General features: G+C 45.6%; 1 protein-coding gene across 1 annotated transcript in view; it reads left to right on the top strand.

Annotated features, from left to right (window-relative positions):
- Positions 1 to 19,599, top strand: part of SH3YL1 (SH3 and SYLF domain containing 1) — a 414,394-nt gene that overhangs the window by 170,773 nt on the left and 224,022 nt on the right. Inside the window, exon 6 of the mRNA XM_069235839.1 lies at positions 2,464 to 2,592. Coding sequence (XP_069091940.1) covers positions 2,464 to 2,592 — 129 coding nt within the window. The remainder of the gene's footprint in view (positions 1 to 2,463; positions 2,593 to 19,599) is intronic.

Here is a 19,599-nt window from a genome sequence, read left to right as displayed (position 1 = left end):
ACTGTTCATGATCCTGCAAGGTTCTCGCAACACCGTACCTTTTTTGGAAAAATAGAGATAACCATCTGCTCATCACAGTACTAATCTCTGACACATTTCTCAAAAATAATGACCACAATATGCATTCATACCAATGGAGTGTATTCAGTGCTCATCTACTCCTTTTTAATATTCACATTGCAACAAGAGTCCCATGAGTTCGTAAAAAATTAGTTAAGAACTCTATTCATTTATTATCCTCAAAGTAGTTATCCTTAAGACACCTCTATAAACTTAGGGGGACAACGTGCCTTTCTGCTGCCCCCTTATATAGTTTTTTTTTATTTTATGTCCTCAACACCTCAAATTTTTCACAGTAAACAGTAATGGCTGCCATTTCATTTCTAACATTTTGACAGCCAGCTAATCAGAGCTCAAGCTTGTGAGACTCGCAGGAGCCCCTCGCTCCCTTGAGAGCATGAAGGCTTTCAGGAAAAACAGGCCTCTCGATCTATCACCAGGCTCCATTTTCAAATTTGTGCTATGGTGCGAGGCCTGCCGGACTCTTGTGAGCCCTACCATCCCAATATACAATTAATTTTTACCTTTAATTTCTCAAAAACTATTGATTTGATCAGCACTAAATCACATAAAGCTCAATCTGCGGACCAAGATCTAGCTTCCTGTTAAATTTGGTGTAATTCTGTTGCACAATTTTTGCTGTAGCAATGTCCAAAGATGTCTATGGAAAATGCATGGGTATTTTTTGTGTTTTGAGCCCCTCTTTTTTTCTGTGTCCCAGCTTGAAATATCACCCATAAACTTTCCAGGAAGGAGCTGAAGTGGATGAACTTTTTATTGGAAAGTTTTGTGAAGATTCATCAAACGGGGCCAAAGTTACTCGCATACCAAAAAATAAAACACTCTGTCTATAGAAAAGCAGACCTAACTAGAACTACCTACTGGCCACCCTCAGTAGGTACTACACCCTTAATTATATATCCTATTTATATATCTTTCATTGGAACCGCATCCATTGATCTGTCTAGCTTCGCAACCCTATTGGTCTGTCTGTCTATCTGTATATCTATCTGTCTATCTGCATATCAATCTATTTATCTGTCTATCTCAGTCTTCACAATCCTATCTATTCATATCTATCTTTGCGACCCTTCCTGTCTGTCTGTCTAGGCAACCCTCTCTTTTTATGCAATTTTCTGTATTCAACCCTCTCTTACCTGTGCAGCCGTCTCTGTCTATGCAACCTTCTATCCATATATCTATGCAACAGTATATCTGTACAACCCTCTCCATCTTTCTGTCTTTGCACATCCCGCTATTGTGTATTTCCAACCCTCCTTATGTAGCTGTCTTTTCAACTCTATATGTTATTAAAAAAATCACAAAAGCCTTACAGGAAAAGCATTATCAAAAGCAAGAGGTTGGCTGCCAAAAACAGACCAAATGGGTTTTTAGGTCTCTTTAACATAGTTAATTATAGGAGTTTTCAGCAAGACGTCATCTATTGGCCTGTTGCTGGGCCATTCACATTTTTCATCCTCCCGCTACAGCATGCATCATCGGTCAGTGAGTCAGCCCGATTCAGCAACTGACTGACTTCTCTGTGAATTACAGCATGCTGCGCTTTCAGAAGGAGCACATCCACTTCGTAGCAGGGGCTGCCATGGTTATGTGTTTTTGCCTTTAACCAATTTTTTTTTAGATGTATCTGAGCCGAGCAGCTTCCCCAAAAATACAATTTTGCAAACAATCATCACAGAATAAAACTAAAAATGTCAAAAGGCTGATGGTTAGGGGCAGACCTAATGGCTTTGCCACTGTTTGTTGATCTTGCAGATTGTCCTTCTGTGGCAGGCTTTTCCAGCTGCTATGTTTAGTGGGACTTGGCAAGATATCTAGGTGCATTCCATAAGTATGAATCTGCCATATTGATGCGAGATCAGGGACCTTTGAAAGTGAAGGTAACTCCAAGCTGGCAGGAGTTAAGTAGTTAATTGTCCCTGACTCCGTACACTAACACTTTTTATTTCTTCAGTTTCATGACATTATGCTTCTTTCATTATCTAAATGATGAACTGGTGTCTTAAGAGGTGATAGTAATTATGAACACTGCTTCAAGAGTACCTAACTGCATGCCAGAATGGAATTGCATTTTTTTTTCTCGATGAATGCGTTCTTTTAAACAAAAAAGTAGCCTCAGTGTATATATACATTTTAATTATATATGTTGCGCGTTCATTTAATTCAAATTAATATATTCTAGCGCCCAGGGCACGAACAGTATAGTGTGGTATATATTTCTCAACTAACAACAAAAAGTAATGGGATAAAAATATTTTCAAGTGTCAATCTACAATGCATGTTATTTAAAAAAATCACTAAATATGAAATCTAGTCTGTCAGTTTTTTTTTTCTTCTTACCGGAGTGTGACTACTTTTATAGCAATTATATGATCTCTTTAGGAACTTGGAGGGGGATGTTGCCGTCCGAAGTGCTGCAGCCATTTATACATACTGTAAATCTCGTGGACTGTTTGCTGGAGTATCTTTGGAAGGATCCGGCTTAATTGAGAGAAAAGACACTAATAAAAAGTAAGTGGCAGTCGAGATTAAAGTGATTTTGATTTCACTCTTTAAAGAGAATGAACTTCTGAAAAATCGTTCCGCTTCTATTAATTTTTCTCCACATTTGGAAAAGTTAAATCCCATTCTATGGATGTACGAAAGTTTGTACTGTTTGGGGGTGGGGGTGGAGCTCTACTCAAGCAGGAACCACAGTCCTTGTCAGGGTGAAGTCGGGAGCAAAACCTAAATTAACCTGTGCTAAACCCTCGGGTAGGTTGGCACAGAGAAGTCAGGCTTAACTCTGAGGCAATGTGTAAATTATCTGTGCAACACTTCAAACAGTAACGCTGTGAAAATACAGCACAAAGGGATCCTAAACTACATGAGAAAAATTGAATATTTTTTTAATAAGCAAACCAAGACCAGAAGGACAAAAATCCAATCAGTAGAAATAGAGATTTGCAATTTTAAAGACTTCAGTAAAAATAGCGGTGGCTATCTGGTGGGTTCGGACCGGGACAAAGTCACAAGTTCACACCAACAGTGATGGAGATCTGGATGGGTGCAAGGACCCCGTTACGTCTGCTGAACAAGAGTACCTTAAATCCTGGTTGCTGAGTGTTGCGAAGTCCGGCACTAAAAATGTGTTGCACATCTGAGGCAATGTGTTGGTTATGAGGTGCTGCGATGTGAGGTCCTGCGCCATCATCAATGTTATGCCTTCCTACTCCATGTTTTCTGATATCTTTTTTGGTAGAGCCAGGACTCTGCACACATTACCACTGCTAGCCAAATCTAAAGTGCATGTGCTCACTCCTTAAAACATGGTAACATTGGCTTGTCCCCAACTGGTATATTTAATTTACTTGAAAGTCGTCCCTAGTAAAGTGGCACTACATTTGCCTAGATGCTACTAAATGGCCTCCAGGACTGACTGCCCTCCCACTTAAGTAGCTCTTTAAACATGCCCTGACATTGCTGCCTGTGTGCGCAGTTTTTGGCTGGATAGCTGATTGGGAGAGTGTATAGATGAAAGAGTGCCAAACAGTTTGAACATATGGATGAATGTGAGTGGTTGGATGACTGATGCCAGGATGCAGGAGGACGCCATGGTCCAGTTGTACGGCAGGTGCTTTCTCCTTCCAATACTGCCCATTCACTCATTGGTGCACTCATCCATTCATCTAGTCATTCATCCATCATACCACTCTTTCATCTAGCCATTCATAGCATTAACCCATTCTTGCATTTTCCCATCTTTTGCATGTTACCCTTGTGTGAGTTGTGTAGTGGGAGTACATATTGTGGAATTGTGTGTGTATTTTTTCACAGACTTACCCACCTTCTGGCAGTTCAACAATGGACACATAATTTTAAATCCTGTCATTAGAAACCTTGTGAGCGTGGAACATTCTTACAAAAAAGAATTACACACCAACCCCCTTCCGGTGGTGTAATTGGTCTTTCTAAAGTATGGCTATTTCAGTTCACAGGTATGTGGGATTACTGAGTATTGCGTGGAAAAGTGGAAGGCACTGTGAAGTGGCTAGTAAGTTCTCTAACTCTGATCCCAGAGAGCACCGCTTGTCCATTTGCACTGAAATTGACAGTCATATTCAGTAAACTGCTTTTTCAGATGAAGTTATCGATGGTGAATGGACATAAACACATTCTTATTTAACCGGTTCTGTGCCTTGGACGAGATGATCTCGTCCAAGGCTACAGTTCCCCTGTGCCTTGGACGAGATCATCTCGTCCATGGCACAGGGGAACTTGGGGGCGCGCTAGCGCGCCCCCGTGCATCCCCCTTCCCCCCCCAAGTCGGGATGGAAGGGGAAGACCGTCCCCTTCCACCCCTGACCCCCCCCAGCCCCCCCCCTGTGAAGTCAGCGCGCGAGCGCGCGCTGATTTGTCACAGGGGCCTCCCTAGTCGCGCTGGAAGCAAAAGCATTTCTTTTTCAATCACTTGGGAGGCCCGGAGGGGCTTCAAAGGGAAGGAAAAGTATTTCCTTCCCTTTGAAGTCCCTCCGAGGGTTTCAAAAGCCGGATTGCTTGCAATCCGGCTTTTGAAACCCCACTAGACACCAGGGATTTTTTTTATTTTTTTTATTGAAACAGACAAAAGGGAGCGACCCCTTGGGCAAGGGTCGCTCCCAGGGGGGGCATTTTTTTGAGAAGGAAACCTCTAGGCACCAGGGACCATTTTTTTTTATGTTTCATTTCTTTTTTTTTTGGTGGGGAGCGACCCCTTAAAATGATATTTTGGCCATTTCTGCCCCCCTTGGGGGCAGATTGGCCTATTTTGATGAGGCCAATCTGCCCCCAAGGGGGGTAGAAACCACTAGACACCAGGGAATTTTTTCTTTGCGTGAATTTCACGCAAAGGGAGCGACCCCTTAGGCAAGGGTCGCTCCCTGGGGGGGAGGGCAATTTATTTTAGGCCATTTCTGCCCCCCCTGGGGGGGCAGAAACCTCTAGGCGCCAGGGCAATTTTTTTTTTGTGGTTTTTTTTTTGTTGTTTCTTTTTTTAGAGATGGGGAGCGACCCATCAGGCAAGGGTCGCTCCCCTGGGCGGCAAATTGTATTTAGACCATTTCTGCCCCCCTGGGGGCAGATTGGCCGATTTTAGGTCAATCTGCCCCCAAGGGGGCAGAAACCACTAGGCACCGGGGATTTGTTTTGTGGCGCCAATGTCACGCCGGGGGAGCGACCCCGTAGGCAAGGGTCGCTCCCGGGTGGGGTGGGGGTTGGGGGGGGCAAATTTATTTTAGGCCATTTCTGCCCCCCCGGGGGCAGATCGGCCTAATATTAGGCTGATCTGCCCCCGGGGGGGGGGGGGCAGAAACCTTTAGGCGCCAGGGCAATTTTTTTTTTGTTTGTTCGTTTGTTTTTTTCGAGATGGGGAGCGACCCATCAGGCAAGGGTCGCTCCCCTTGGGGGGCAAATTGTATTTAGGCCATTTCTGCCCCCCTGGGGGCAGATTGGCCGATTTTAGGTCAATCTGCCCCCAAGGGGGCAGAAACCACTAGGCACCGGGGATTTGTTTTTTGGCGCCAATGTCACGCAGGGGGAGCGACCTCGTAGGCAAGGGTCGCTCCCAGGGGGGGTGGGGGCTGGGGGGGGGGACAAATTTATTTTAGGCCATTTCTGCCCCCCCTGGGGGCAGATCGGCCTATTATTAGGCCGAACTGCCCCCAGGGGGGGGGGGGCAGAACCCTCAGGGCACCAGGGCAAATTTTTTTGTTGTGTTTTTTTTTTTGTTTGTTTGTTTTTTTCGAGATGGGGAGCGACCCATCAGGCAAGGGTCGCTCCCCTGGGGGGCAAATTGTATTTAGGCCATTTCTGCCCCCCTTGGGGGCAGATTGGCCGATTTTAGGTCAATCTGCCCCCAAGGGGGCAGAAACCACTAGGCACCTGGGATTTGTTTTTTGGCGCCAATGTCACGCAGGGGGAGCGACCCCGTAGGCAAGGGTCGCTCCCGGGGGGGGGGGGGCTGGGGGATTTATTTTAGGCCATTTCGGCCCCCCCGGGGGGCAGATCGGCCTATTATTAGGCTGAACTGCCCCCGGGGGGGGGGCAGAACAATCTAGGCGCCAGGGCAACATTTTTTTTGTGTTTTTTTTTTTTTTGTTGTTGTTTCTTTTTTTAGAGATGGGGAGCGACCCATCAGGCAAGGGTCGCTCCCCTGGGGGGCAAATTGTATTTAGACCATTTATGCCCCCCTGGGGGCAGATTGGCCAATTTTAGGTCAATCTGCCCCCAAGGGGGCAGAAACCACTAGGCACCGGGGATTTGTTTTTTGGTGCCAATGTCACGCAGGGGGAGCGACCCCGTACGCAAGGGTCGCTCCGGGGGGGGGGTGGGGGCTGGGGGGGAATAATTTATTTTAGGCCATTTCTGCCCCCCCTGGGGGCAGATCGGCCTATTATTAGGCCGAACTGCCCCCAGGGGGGGCAGAACCCTCTAGGCACCAGGGATTTTTTTTTTTTGTGTTGTTTTTTTTTTGTTTGTTTGTTTTTTTCGAGATGGGGAGCGACCCATCAGGCAAGGGTCGCTCCCCTGGGGGGCAAATTGTATTTAGGCCATTTCTGCCCCCCTTGGGGGCAGATTGGCAGATTTTAGGTCAATCTGCCCCCAAGGGGGCAGAAACCACTAGGCACCTGGGATTTGTTTTTTGGCGCCAATGTCACGCAGGGGGAGCGACCCCTTAGGCAAGGGTCGCTCCCGGGGGGGGTGGGGGCAAATTTATTTTAGGGCATTTCTGCCCCCCCCTCCTGGGGCCGGCTGAGCTAGAGGCCAAACTCCACAGGTAGGCACTTTGCAAAAAACACCTCTGTTTTCTGTGAAAAAATATGTTCTGTCCACGTTGTGTTTTGGGCCATTTCCTTTCGTGGGCGCTAGGCCTACCCACAGAAGTGAGGTACCATTTTTATTGAGAGACTTAGGGGAACGCTGGGTGGAAGGAAATTTGTGGCTCCTCTCAGATTCCAGAACTTTCTGCCACAGAAATGTGAGGAACATGTGTTTTTTTAGCCACATTTTGAGGTTTGCAAAGGATTCTGGGTAACAGAACCTGGTCCGAGCCCCGCAAGTCACCCCATCTTGGATTCCCCTAGGTCTCAAGTTTTCAGAAATGCACAGGTTTGGTAGGTTTCCCTAGGTGCCGGGTGAGCTACAGGCCAAAATCCACAGGTAGGCACTGTTTTCTTTCAAAAAATGGGATGTGTCCACGTTGCGTTTTGGGGCGTTTCCTGTTGCGGGCGCTAGGCCTACCCACGCAAGTGAGGTATCATTTTTATCGGGAGACTTGGGGGAACGCTGGGTGGAAGGAAATTTGTAGCTCCTCTCAGATTCCAGAACTTTCTGCCACAGAAATGTGAGGAACATGTGTTTTTTTAGCCATATTTTGAGGTTTGCAAAGGATTCTGGGTAACAGAACCTGGTCCGAGCCCCGCAAGTCACCCCTCCTTGGATTCCCCTAGGTCTCTAGTTTTCAGAAATGCACAGGTTTGGTAGGTTTCCCTAGGTGCCGGCTGAGCTAGAGGCCAAAATCTACAGGTAGGCACTTTGCAAAAAACACCTCTGTTTTTTTCCAAAATTTAGGATGTGTCCACGTTGCGCTTTGGGGTGTTTCCTGTCGCCGGCGCTAGGCCTACCCACGCAAGTGAGGTATCATTTTTATCGGGAGACTTGGGGGAACGCTGGGTGGAAGGAAATTTGTAGCTCCTCTCAGATTCCAGAACGTTCTGCCACAGAAATGTGAGGAACATGTGTTTTTTTAGCCAAATTTTGAGGTTTGCAAAGGATTCTGGGTAACAGAACCTGGTCCGAGCCCCGCAAGTCACCCCTCCTTGGATTCCCCTAGGTCTCTAGTTTTCAGAAATGCACAGGTTTGGTAGGTTTCCCTAGGTGCCGGCTGAACTAGAGGCCAAAATCTACAGGTAGGCACTTCGCAAAAAACACCTCTGTTTTTTTCCAAAATTTAGGATGTGTCCACGTTGCGCTTTGGGGTGTTTCCTGTCGCCGGCGCTAGGCCTACCCACGCAAGTGAGGTATCATTTTTATCGGGAGACTTGGGGGAACGCTGGGTGGAAGGAAATTTGTAGCTCCTCTCAGATTCCAGAACTTTCTGCCACAGAAATGTGAGGAACATGTGTTTTTTTAGCCAAATTTTGAGGTTTGCAAAGGATTCTGGGTAACAGAACCTGGTCCGAGCCCCGCAAGTCACCCCTCCTTGGATTCCCCTAGGTCTCTAGTTTTCAGAAATGCACAGGTTTGGTAGGTTTCCCTAGGTGCCGGCTGAGCTAGAGGCCAAAATCTACAGGTAGGCACTTCGCAAAAAACACCTCTGTTTTTTTCCAAAATTTAGGATGTGTCCACGTTGCGCTTTGGGGTGTTTCCTGTCGCCGGCGCTAGGCCTACCCACGCAAGTGAGGTATAATTTTTATCGGGAGACTTGGGGGAACGCTAGGTGGAAGGAAATTTGTAGCTCCTCTCAGATTCCAGAACTTTCTGCCACAGAAATGTGAGGAACATGTGTTTTTTTAGCCAAATTTTGAGGTTTGCAAAGGATTCTGGGTAACAGAACCTGGTCCGAGCCCCGCAAGTCACCCCTCCTTGGATTCCCCTAGGTCTCTAGTTTTCAGAAATGCACAGGTTTGGTAGGTTTCCCTAGGTGCCGGCTGAGCTAGAGGCCAAAATCTACAGGTAGGCAGTTTGCAAAAAACACCTCTGTTTTCTCCCAAAATTTTGGATGTGTCCACATTGCGCTTTGGGGCGTTTCCTGTCGCGGGCGCTAGGCCTACCCACACAAGTGAGGTATCATTTTTATCGGGAGACTTGGGGGAACATAGATTAGCAAAACAAGTGCTATTGCCCCTTGTCTTTCTCTACATTTTTTCCTTCCAAATATAGGAGAGTGTGTAAAAAAGACATCTGTTTGAGAAATTCCCTATAATTCACATGCTTGTATGGTCACCCCGGAATTCAGAGATGTGCAAATAACCACTGCTCCTCAGCACCTTATCTTGTGCCCTTTTTGGAAATGCAAAGGTTTTCTTGATAGCAATTTTTTACTCTTTATATTTCAGCAAATGAATTGCTGTATACCCGGTATAGAATGAAAACGCACTGCAGGGTGCAGCTCATTTATTGGCTCTGGGTTCCTCGGGTTCTTGATGAACCTACAAGCCCTATATATCCCCGCAACCAGAGGAGTCCAGCAGACGTAACAGTATATTGCTTTCCATAATCTGACATTGCAGGGAAAAGTTACAGAGTAAAACGTAGAGAAAAATTGATGTTTTTTTCACCTCAATTTCAATATTTTTCTTTTTCAGCTGTTATTTTCTGTAGGAAACCCTTGTAGGATCTACACAAATGACCCCTTGCTGAATTCAGAATTTTGTCTACTTTTCAGAAATGGTTAGGTTTCTGGGATCCAGCATTGGTTTCATGCCCATTCCTGTCACTGACTGGAAGGAGGCTGAAAGCACCAAAAATAGCAAAAATGGGGTATGCCCCAGTAAAATGCCAAAAATGTGTTGAAAAATTGGGTTTTCTGATTCAAGTCTGCCTGTTCCTGAAAGCTAGGAAGCTGTTGAGTTTAGCACTGCAAACCCTTTGTTGATGCCATTTTCAGGGGGAAATCCACAAGCCTTCTTCTGCAGCCACTTTTTCCAATGTTTTTGAAAAAAACGACATTTTCACTGTATTTTGGCCAATTTCTTGGCCTCCTTCAAGGGAACCCACAAAGTCTGGGTACCTCTAGAATCCCTAGGATGTTGGAAAAAAAGGACGCAAATTTGGCTTGGTTAGCTTATGTGGACAAAAAGTTATGAGGGCCTAAGCGCGAACTGCCCCAAATAGGCCAAAAAAGGCCTGGCACAGGAGGGGGAAAAGGCCTGGCAGCGAAGGGGTTAAAAAACAGTTTTTTGTATGAGTGGGATGTGTGCAATTAGGTGTCCTGACAAGTGCAGGTGTCTGGAAAGTTTGTGAAAGTAGGTGCAGTTGTTGAGGTATGTGGTGACAGTGTTATGTAGTGCCTTTAAAGTGTGGGTGAGGAGTTTGAATTGCGCTTACTTATGTATGGGGTGACAGTGGAGCTCCTTCAGTTGTGGTGTGATGTGAGAGTGGCATGGGAGGTTGAGAGTACTTCTGGCCGCAGAGTTCTGAATGGTCTGCAGCCTTCTGGTGAGTATTTTGTTTATCCCGGCGTAGATGGTGTTCCCATACTCTAGCTTACTTGTGACAAGGGTGTGTGTGACAGTTTCCTGGGTGGTGATTGGAATCAGTTTGATAATCTTCTGCATCTTCAGGGTATGGAAGCGTGAGATGGTGACAGCATTGACTTGGGCAGTCATGTCAAGTTTGCTGTTGATGGAGAGCAACTATTTGAATATATCACAGCATCTTTCTGAAGTATTAGTTGGCATCGTCGTCTAAATTGCAGTCCTACCATGCAATTGTCCTACTATGCAAGGAAGGCTTTCAAAGGTACAAGGGAGAAATCATGTATGTTAATTTTTTTTTTTTTTTTTTTAATTAAATATTTGTATTTTATATGTGAAAATGCTCCTAAGTTTGCAAGGACCTTGGGATGCAACATTAGGATAGTCAACATAGGGGGTCACATCAGCATGGTCAAGAGGGCAAGATGATACTGAGGATAGAAATGGGAAAGCAAACGAAGGGCAGGCAGGGCGTGGTGGATGCACAAATTCTAAGTAAAGTGTCAGTCACCGATACTGGAGCTGAAGTGGGTGAAGTGGTGTTGAGAGTGAGGTGATGCATCTAGAGAGGAAATAATAGGGACTGGGGAAACGCAGGGATGGGGGTTCCAGAGAGTGCAACAGTGGAGTGGGTATGTGGGATGAATGTAGTGATGAGGGAAGACTATCTGTCCACTTCTCAGAGGAAGTGCACCAGGAGAGTGGCCCACTGAGGGAAATCAGACGCCAGTGCAGGCATTTCATCTCTTCATACCAGAGGGCATCATCAGTCGTGCCCCATTTCTGCACTGCCCCATGCCATACCACCACGAGAGGGGCAGTAGGAGACCACCAGTACAGTTTAATGGTATGCTTGGATATGAGGAGCGCTAGTGAAGGGAAATGGGTGCAAATCTTCTGCTGTTTTGAAGATTCCAAGGGAGCATGCCTCCCACATGTATAAGTCAGGGAGTTCTGTGACTGTCTGCATGGTGGAATAGAAAGAGTGCAAATAGCTGCCGAGGTTAGAGTAGGACCAGAGCATGTGTTTGATGTCGGCGTCTGGGATATGGCATGGAGGGCAGCTCACCTGGAAGGTGGTTTAATTGTGCTGGGAAGAGGTATGCCCTATGGAATATGTGAAATTAGATGTTCTTAAAACAGGAGTTGCAGGAGACAATTTTGGGGAACTGAAGGGCCCTACTTTACTCTTTGTCTTGTAATGATCCCCCAAAATCATCTTACCATTTTTGGTGGAGTGGCAATAAGGAAGTGAACGTAAGCTTTCATATGGCTTTATAGAACTACGTGATGAGGTGTCGACTGGTGCCTATAGTAGGGATGGATTGGAGTGGTGGGTGGGGAGGGGCTCCTTCCTGTCAGTATTCCAGAGCTTACGACAGGTGCGTTTGAGTTGCTGGTGTTGGAGAAATTGGCCTGGTGGAAGGCCAGAGTCTCTGTCCAGCTGTGTAAAGGGGAGGAATAGTCCCCCTGAAAAGAGGTCCCCAACTGTGAATAGTGAGTGTTCTGTCCAAATTCTTAGGATCATGGCTGACTAAAGCTCTGGGTGGCAGGGTAAACCGATCAGAGGAAGGGTTGGGGTGTATGTCGGTATCTTACAGGAGGCCGTGTATGCAGGGCATACATGATTGTGCTACGGAGACCTGCAGGGACTGGGGCGAGGGGGCAGAGCTTTCGGAAGGATGAGGCCTCAAATTGCTGTTACTGAGATAGGTCCTTGGTCAGTAGTGGCCACCCCAAGGTATTGATTCGCTGCTCCACAGGACAACCTTTGGAGTTCTGATGCTAAAAAATACACTTCAATGGATGGGGCGCCCAAGCCTTCGCGGTCTATTGGCAGCTGCAGCTTGGCAAGGGCCACTCTGTGTCTCCTAGTGTCCCAGATTATGTTGCACACAAAGGTATCTAGCTCCTTAATAAAGGAGCGTGGGGGAATAACTGGTAGGTTTGCAAAGTAGTTGAGGCAGGGTAGGAAGGCCATCTTTGCCAACGCTATTTTGCTTTTAGGGATCAAGGGAAGTGACTGACAGAAGTAGACTTGAGTTTAAATCCCTGCAAAGGCCATCGTAAATGTCTGTAGGGATGTGGCGTAAATGAACTCCCAGATATCGAGTCACCTGTTCATACCAGCTCAGTTGGTTATTACCCAAATGCAGATTCAGGGGCGACTGATCTGGGCATAACCAGTATATAGCTGATTTCACCTAATTGACGTGAAGGCCAGAGACTTTCGCAGAGTCTGCTGGTGTGGTGTGAAGGGGTGGAAGATCTATTTGTACGCCTCTTAAGTATAAGACTCATCATCTGCATACAGAGATACCACATGTATCTTGTCTGCTAGTGGGATGCCCTTAACACTACCCTTCCTGAACAAAGGTATAGCAAGGGGCACCATCGCTAGTGCAAATAAGAGTGGAAAGAGTGGGCACGCTAGCCATGTGCCGCGTTCAACCCAACCAGATGCAGGAGATGAGAATACAGCAATCCTGTATAAATCAATAGTTTGGGCCCTACCCTCATGCGGGTGAGAACAGCAAAGAGCTAGTGCCCCTCACCTGGTCCTGTATGTGAAATAGTCAATGTATATTTTGGGGGTTACCGTCCCCTGGCACAAAGCCTTTTTGACCTGCGTGATGAGGAACAGAAGGATTTGGGCACACTTATCTGTGAGGATTTTCCCCAGTATTATATAATCTACGCCAAGAACGGCAATATGTTTGTAGGAGCCTAAAGGGGATGGCCCTTGTCTGGCTTGGGAATGGGTATAAGGAGGGACTCGCCCGAATGGCTGCAGGAGTTCTCCAGTGTGGAGCGCTGCCTCGTACATTTCAGTGAGGCTGTAAGTTAGGGAGGATGTAAAAGTACTATAATATTCTAAGGGCAGACCATCCAGGCCCGATGTTTTATTCCGGGCCAGGTCTTGAATCGCCTGGGTCGTGTCCTTTGTGGTGATTACTGCTTCCAGTGTGTCTCTACCAATCACTGAGATGGAAGGAAGGGGGGTGTTTGTGAGAAAGGTTAGTATATGGAGGAGTAATAGTTGTATAATGCTTGTAATATGGTCGCATGCAGGTATGTATGATCTGTGTTGATAGCTTGCAAATTGCTGGAAATCAGGTCAGTTTATACATTTAACAATATTTTCTATGATTGCCTGATCTAGATGGGTTTGAAACTCTGCATTATTGGTATATTTTCCTACACCAGATGTATTGATGCTAATTTAATGGATTGGAAATATATGTGCCGCTACATAGCTATACAAACTCATGCTCTCATATTCACCCTCTTTTTGTACACTTCCACAGGATTGTTTTTGTACTTTGAAAAAGTAAAGAACACAAAGTTATCTTTTCTACACATGTTAATTGCTGTTGCCTTGCTCTAATTATGTCTCAACATTTGTAATCATCTTTTGTTGGTCCTGCTTCCTGGCTCTGCCCATATGACGAGTACTGTGCCACCTAGCAGTAAGATTATAAATCTGTTTGTGTAGCTGTTTAACCAAAGCATTGTAATCCTAGCACTACCCATGTGGACATGCAAGATATGTACTCTCACGCACCGAACAAGTGTATTCTATTGTTATTCCACCATCAAATCAACATTTAATCTGATTTTCTAATGCTCAGCAATTCATAAGTACGCCATTTTTTGTCAGTCATCTTATTCAGGTACTAAAAACCATATACAAAATACATCACTATAATAACATACCACACACTTGTACAGTTCTGCCATCTAAAATAGTGATACCATAAACACGTATTCCTTCTGTTCCATTGAAACCCATCTTACGTGCCTCATCAAATTCAAAACCTTTGATAAGGTATATACAAAAACGTCCCTTGTGACAGTTTTCAAGATTTTCATGGTGACAGCGCATTGGGAAACCCCTACTAACCGACATATTGGAACAATCTATTTCTCACGCAGGCCAACGTACCCGCTACAAAAGATAGCACTTGATGTACTAGCTCACGTTCACATTTGCAAACTGGACAGTGGTGGTCTGTTGCCAGGATCAACATAGGAGCATTTTACCATTTGCAGCGAAATGCGTTTATAATAAGTCCCATATCTACATTTCAAATAAAGCTTCTTTGCAAGGGGAAGAGTGATGGTATCTAGAAATGAATCAAACACTGTTAATGTAACTTCTAGAATGACATTGACTGCCATGCCATGGCCTTAATCTGTCACCACCAGCTCCTCTAAAGTGAACCAATATTTTCCCCTCATAAGTTGTTTTAGTGATTGCGGTAGCCTCTCTCGGGGTATTCCAGAGCGAGTCTAGGCCAAGCTGGAACAGTGCTTGTGATCATATTTGAGCCAGGGTATACTTAAATGGCTTTTGAGATTTAAAATTACATATCAGTACAGCAGGCAAGACTGACCTAATCATGGATGATCTACAGACTCTTAGTATGCCTGAATGGTACTGACACATCCACAAAGCACATTTATCCATCTGTATACTCCATAGCATTTCGGGGCTCATAATAACTTTGGCGGCTATCCCTCCATGGGCCCTATTATGAGTTTCCTGCTGGGCCGGCGGCCTGAAACAGCATTTCCACCCACCGTTCCAGCAGGAAACTCATCACAACATTGACGCTGGCTCGTAATCAAGCTGGCGGAAATGCTGCTGTGTGTTGTGTGCGACAGCACCCGTCATGCTTTTTACTGCTCGTAATTCAGAGAGTGAAAAGTGCGACTGGGCTGTCCATGGAGCCCACTGCACTGCCCATGCCAAGTGCAGGGGCCTCCATTGGCCCAGACGCCCTTTTTCCTCCAGCCTTTGCATTACATATTTTCCTGGACACCCATTTATTTCAGGATTGACCATAGCTTTGATCTGAATACCAAGTCGAAAACTGTCCAAAGGTCTACAAATACCACGCGTATGTGACCCTTTTCTAAAACAATAGTCGGCCAGTAGATCAGGCAGAGCCTAAAATTCCTTTTCCTGAAGACAGCTTGAAAATAGGAAAGGATATTGTTTTCAGTAACCCATGCCTGAAGCTTATATAAAATCTGACAGCAGATTATTTATAAAGCTTATTGGTCGATAGTTACATGTGCTTTACCTTGGGCCCTTTTTTGCAAAACAGAATTATATTTGCAACTACTCAAGTGGTAAGTACACCAGATCCAGCCAGAATAGCAATTGAGATAGTGTTAATGTAAGAACCCCAATTCAATAAAATAAATCACCTGGTATCTTGTAATGTCCTGGAGACTAATTTGGAACAGTTGATGTTATTGCTTGCCGTGTCTCAGCAAGTGTTATTGTCAAGAGTTTTGTTTCATGAAAGGCGCACATTGAGTCAGCTTGCCGGGTATCATCCCATAGGGCCATGTTCAAAGAGTAGAGATTGGTTAATTGTTCAGTCCAGGGTTTGGCCTGGATAAAATACTCTGCTTTTGACTGTACCAGCTCCCTTGGCTCACAATATGCCAGAATAGCTTATTCCACCACCCCTTTTTTTTTTTTAGCTGCCTCAGTATGTTTGGTCTAGTTATTTTCCTCCCATGCTCTTTTGCCTTGAAAAAGTGCCTTTCTACATGCCTGTCTGGCTGCCTGTATATCTTTACTATTCTTCAACTTTAAAGCACCTATTAGTCTCTCTTTGGCTCCCTTGCATTCTTGACCAAACCATGATCAAGCTGATTTAATTTCTCTACTGAAATATTTTCTCAGTGATTTAAACAATTCATCATGGACGAGCATCACCTTATTAAAAGTGCTTGATGTTTACAACAGAAATTCTAATTTATCTGTCAGGTCTTTCTACAAGCTGGCTAATTGCTCTGGTTGCTGCAAAAAAAAGACCCCCACTTCACATTACGTCTGTTAAGTTACACATTGCTCTGTCCCAAATGACTGGCTCTGAGACCTAATCAATTATGACAAATTTCTATTCACAGCCAAGTGTAGAGAGTTATGGCTGCTATCAGTCTGACCTCCAATAACCATAATCAACCATACCCTTCCATAGTTTAAGGTCTAGGGGGATGTAGGCAATATGACCAGTACAAATGGGTTGGTTTTAGTTATGCTTCCCCCACCTATCAGTACGTATACACCCGCTGCATGTCCTGAGACCGATATTAATGTAAGGGAGTTCATCTGTACAGCAATTGTTGACCAACATTTAATGGGTTCTATTTGTAACTCAGCAATAGCCCATAGCTTGTCTAAGTCTTCAGTACTGGACAAGCCAGGTACCCCAAAGGGCTCAAATGTAATGTGAAATCGCCAGCCAGCATACTTGGGACTCTGCCTCAGCTTGCTCAATCAGTAGCTCAAGTTGGCACAAAGCTTCCAAAAAAATTCTTCCCTTCTACAGTGCATTTCATTTCTTTTCTTCAAATAATCAAATTGATTCCTAGAATATCAGAAGAGTTTAGACTTAAAATTGTAATCTTACAATTCATTGCAATGCTGACCCCTATCGTGAGACTCCCACACCTTTCCCGATGGTCATCCCACCTCCTTTGTAGACGCATTAATGTTAAAACATGCGGCATTGTGCCATCATGAATCATGTCTCTTGCAAAATGAACATTTCATGTTTGTTTATAAAAGCGCCCCACTTAGGATCCTACAACTTCGAATGTAGCCCAGCAAATTTTCACAATATAATAGTTATAAAAAATTTCCAGAATTTGAATCTGAGTACCCTTTCAGAGTCCTGACTAGCCAGACCCAGTCGTTCCACACCACTGAGGATCAAATCCCCACCTCCATATCTCTGTCTTTGATTGCTCATGGGTGCTTTGGTCTCTGCTAACATATCATCCCCAAAAGGGTTAGTATAATTGAACCGGATTGTACTCGCCCCAGGTGTAGGTGTTAGAAGAGATAGTCCCATCAATACATCCACCAGTTTCCCAGCTATCAGTAGCAACTCAAAGCAGTCAAATTTGCTGCAACTGGGAGAGTGGTGTTTCAATCACAATATCTGAGCGGATTACTGAGTGACACTACTGTACACTCAAAATCCAATGGATTTGTTAATTAAGGAATGTCTTCATCCATCATCAACTGAGAGGGTTTGGGAACTATAGTCAGAAACACTGATCTGCTCTTTGAGCTGGGTTTGAACCCATACCCTTTCCTTGCGGTATTACAGTAGACAGAATCCAAACTGTGGACCCTGGAAGAATTATGCCTCCACATTTGTGAAGCTGGATCATCCCGATTCCCAGGGCAAGTGGGGGCAGGTCGATTACTTGGGTTGGAGTCCTTTTCTTCCAGCTTGTGAGGCCTCTCAGAATTCTAACATAAAAGTGAGGAGCAATTAAACTTAGAATAATATACTACAACCTTTGGATCTTGTGCATCTATGGATTGATTATGGCTAGCGCTAGCCCTTGTACCAAATGTGCTGAGCACACTGGCCAACCGATTGACCACATTGAGGCCTGAAGTGGGGTTCAACATGGGTAATCAGTCAGAGCTGAGGTATGGCGTGCCTGTTTGTGCAGCCATCTTGGCTCCTCCCCCTCAGTGTTAAACTGTGTTTCAACTGCTTCGATAAGGCTCCCAATTTCATCAAGCAGACAATTGTCTGTTTTGTCAAGCTTTTTCAATTTAGAAGTCCCACGTGGAGGTCCAGGCGCTTTCCTTCTCCCCATTTCTCATGAATTCAACAGAATCAGTAAAAACACAGCCACAGTCTCACAAAGTAGTTATACACTACCTGATCAAAGGTCCATAACCCTCCTTTATCCATTTACCCAAATGCAAGCACTCAGACAGAATGTTCAGATTCCAAGGCTCTAATGATATATTTGAAAATAATATTAAGCAAAGGTCACAGGGGAGCGTCTTCTCCTCAGTAAGGTATTTTTCTGAGGGGTGCGTGGCTTGACGCCAATGGCATAGGGAGCAAGAAATAGGAGATCCCACTTTGACTACCTCATTCAGCACCATCCTGGTGCTCTATCCCACTGGTGAGCACGAAACAGTCTGACACTCTTGAATACCAGTATAACTGAGCGTAGGGTGGGTCTTTGCAACTGAGAACGCATAAATCGATTGGCAGCAGACTGATAAATCCTGCTGACAAAATGGTGGACAGGGCCAAGCGCCCGGCCACCATGCTTGACCGCAACATAAACAGGTAGAGAACAGCAGAAGACCTACACTCGTGACCCTTAAGGGGCTACGGGTCCCCTGCTTTTCCTCTGCTCAGTGTCTGTGGTGCAGCGGAGAACCGACAACAGTGGGGGGCAGAATAGCAGGCTGAAACGTCCTCCTAGGAGGCTGAGGCACAGAATAGCCTATGGCGGGGCACACATCTTGTAAACGTTCGCACATAAGCACTGATCAGGGCGTTGATGGCCTATCTCTCCCCATCCTGTCTTCGCTGGTGTGGAGACAAATGCGCCCTCTGAGGGGCTGGGGCTGTGCTGCAGGACCCGTGCCCTGCTGCAAGCTGTGACGAGTGAAACAGCTGAGTAGGACGGCAACATGGAGACCCTGGGTCACGGTCGCCCACCGAGGATGACAAAATCAGAGTCACAAAAGACCTGAAGGTTGAACCACGCGAGGGACAGTGGGTCCTTGGTACCTCTTTGGATCTGACCTGAGAGACTGACGAACCGGCAGTGCACCGCAGAAGATGGCTGGGATGAAAAAGAGGAGCTGGAGGCATTGAACCCCTAATGCAATCTGCCTTAAGCTAGAACTTTTGCCATTGCTTCCCAAAGCAGACACTAGAGTGCAAGCAACCTAGCCCCTGAATATTAATCTGGCAAGTAGAGGTACACTGCGATCTGAACACTCAGGGAGCAATAACTGAGCGCGGTGAAGACACAGTGGTCACTACCCACGAATAAGCCCTGACAGCAAAGCAGGAGTACACTTTCCCCTGTGAATAGCAAGCAGGAAAAACTAGGTAAGGAGAAGAAACCAGACATTTATTGGTGGAAGCAAATACGGGTCAGAAAACTACTACCATTGATTTGGGAATGACAACTTGAGACTCCACCCCCACCCCTACTCCTCATGGCCACACATAGCTATCTGTTTGAACGTCCAGGGTGCAAAAGCTCAAAGCCGAAATTGTCCCGCTGCAACAGGACCGGACCAACAATGGCAGAAACAGCAAGAAAGACAACAAGCGGTTGAAGTGGTGACATCCATAAGCGGAGGGGATAGGAGTACGGCAACTACAGTGAAAGATGGAGATGAGCGGAACTCAACTTCTGACATACAATCCTGCTCCTCCGAGTCCCTGAGTACTGAACTGTTGGTGATTACGCCTGGGACCTCGAATGATATAATCTGAGA

Source organism: Pleurodeles waltl, chromosome 5 (assembly GCF_031143425.1).
Source record: "Pleurodeles waltl isolate 20211129_DDA chromosome 5, aPleWal1.hap1.20221129, whole genome shotgun sequence".
NCBI lineage: Eukaryota > Metazoa > Chordata > Amphibia > Caudata > Salamandridae > Pleurodeles > Pleurodeles waltl.
This window is presented reverse-complemented; position numbering and strand designations above follow the sequence as displayed.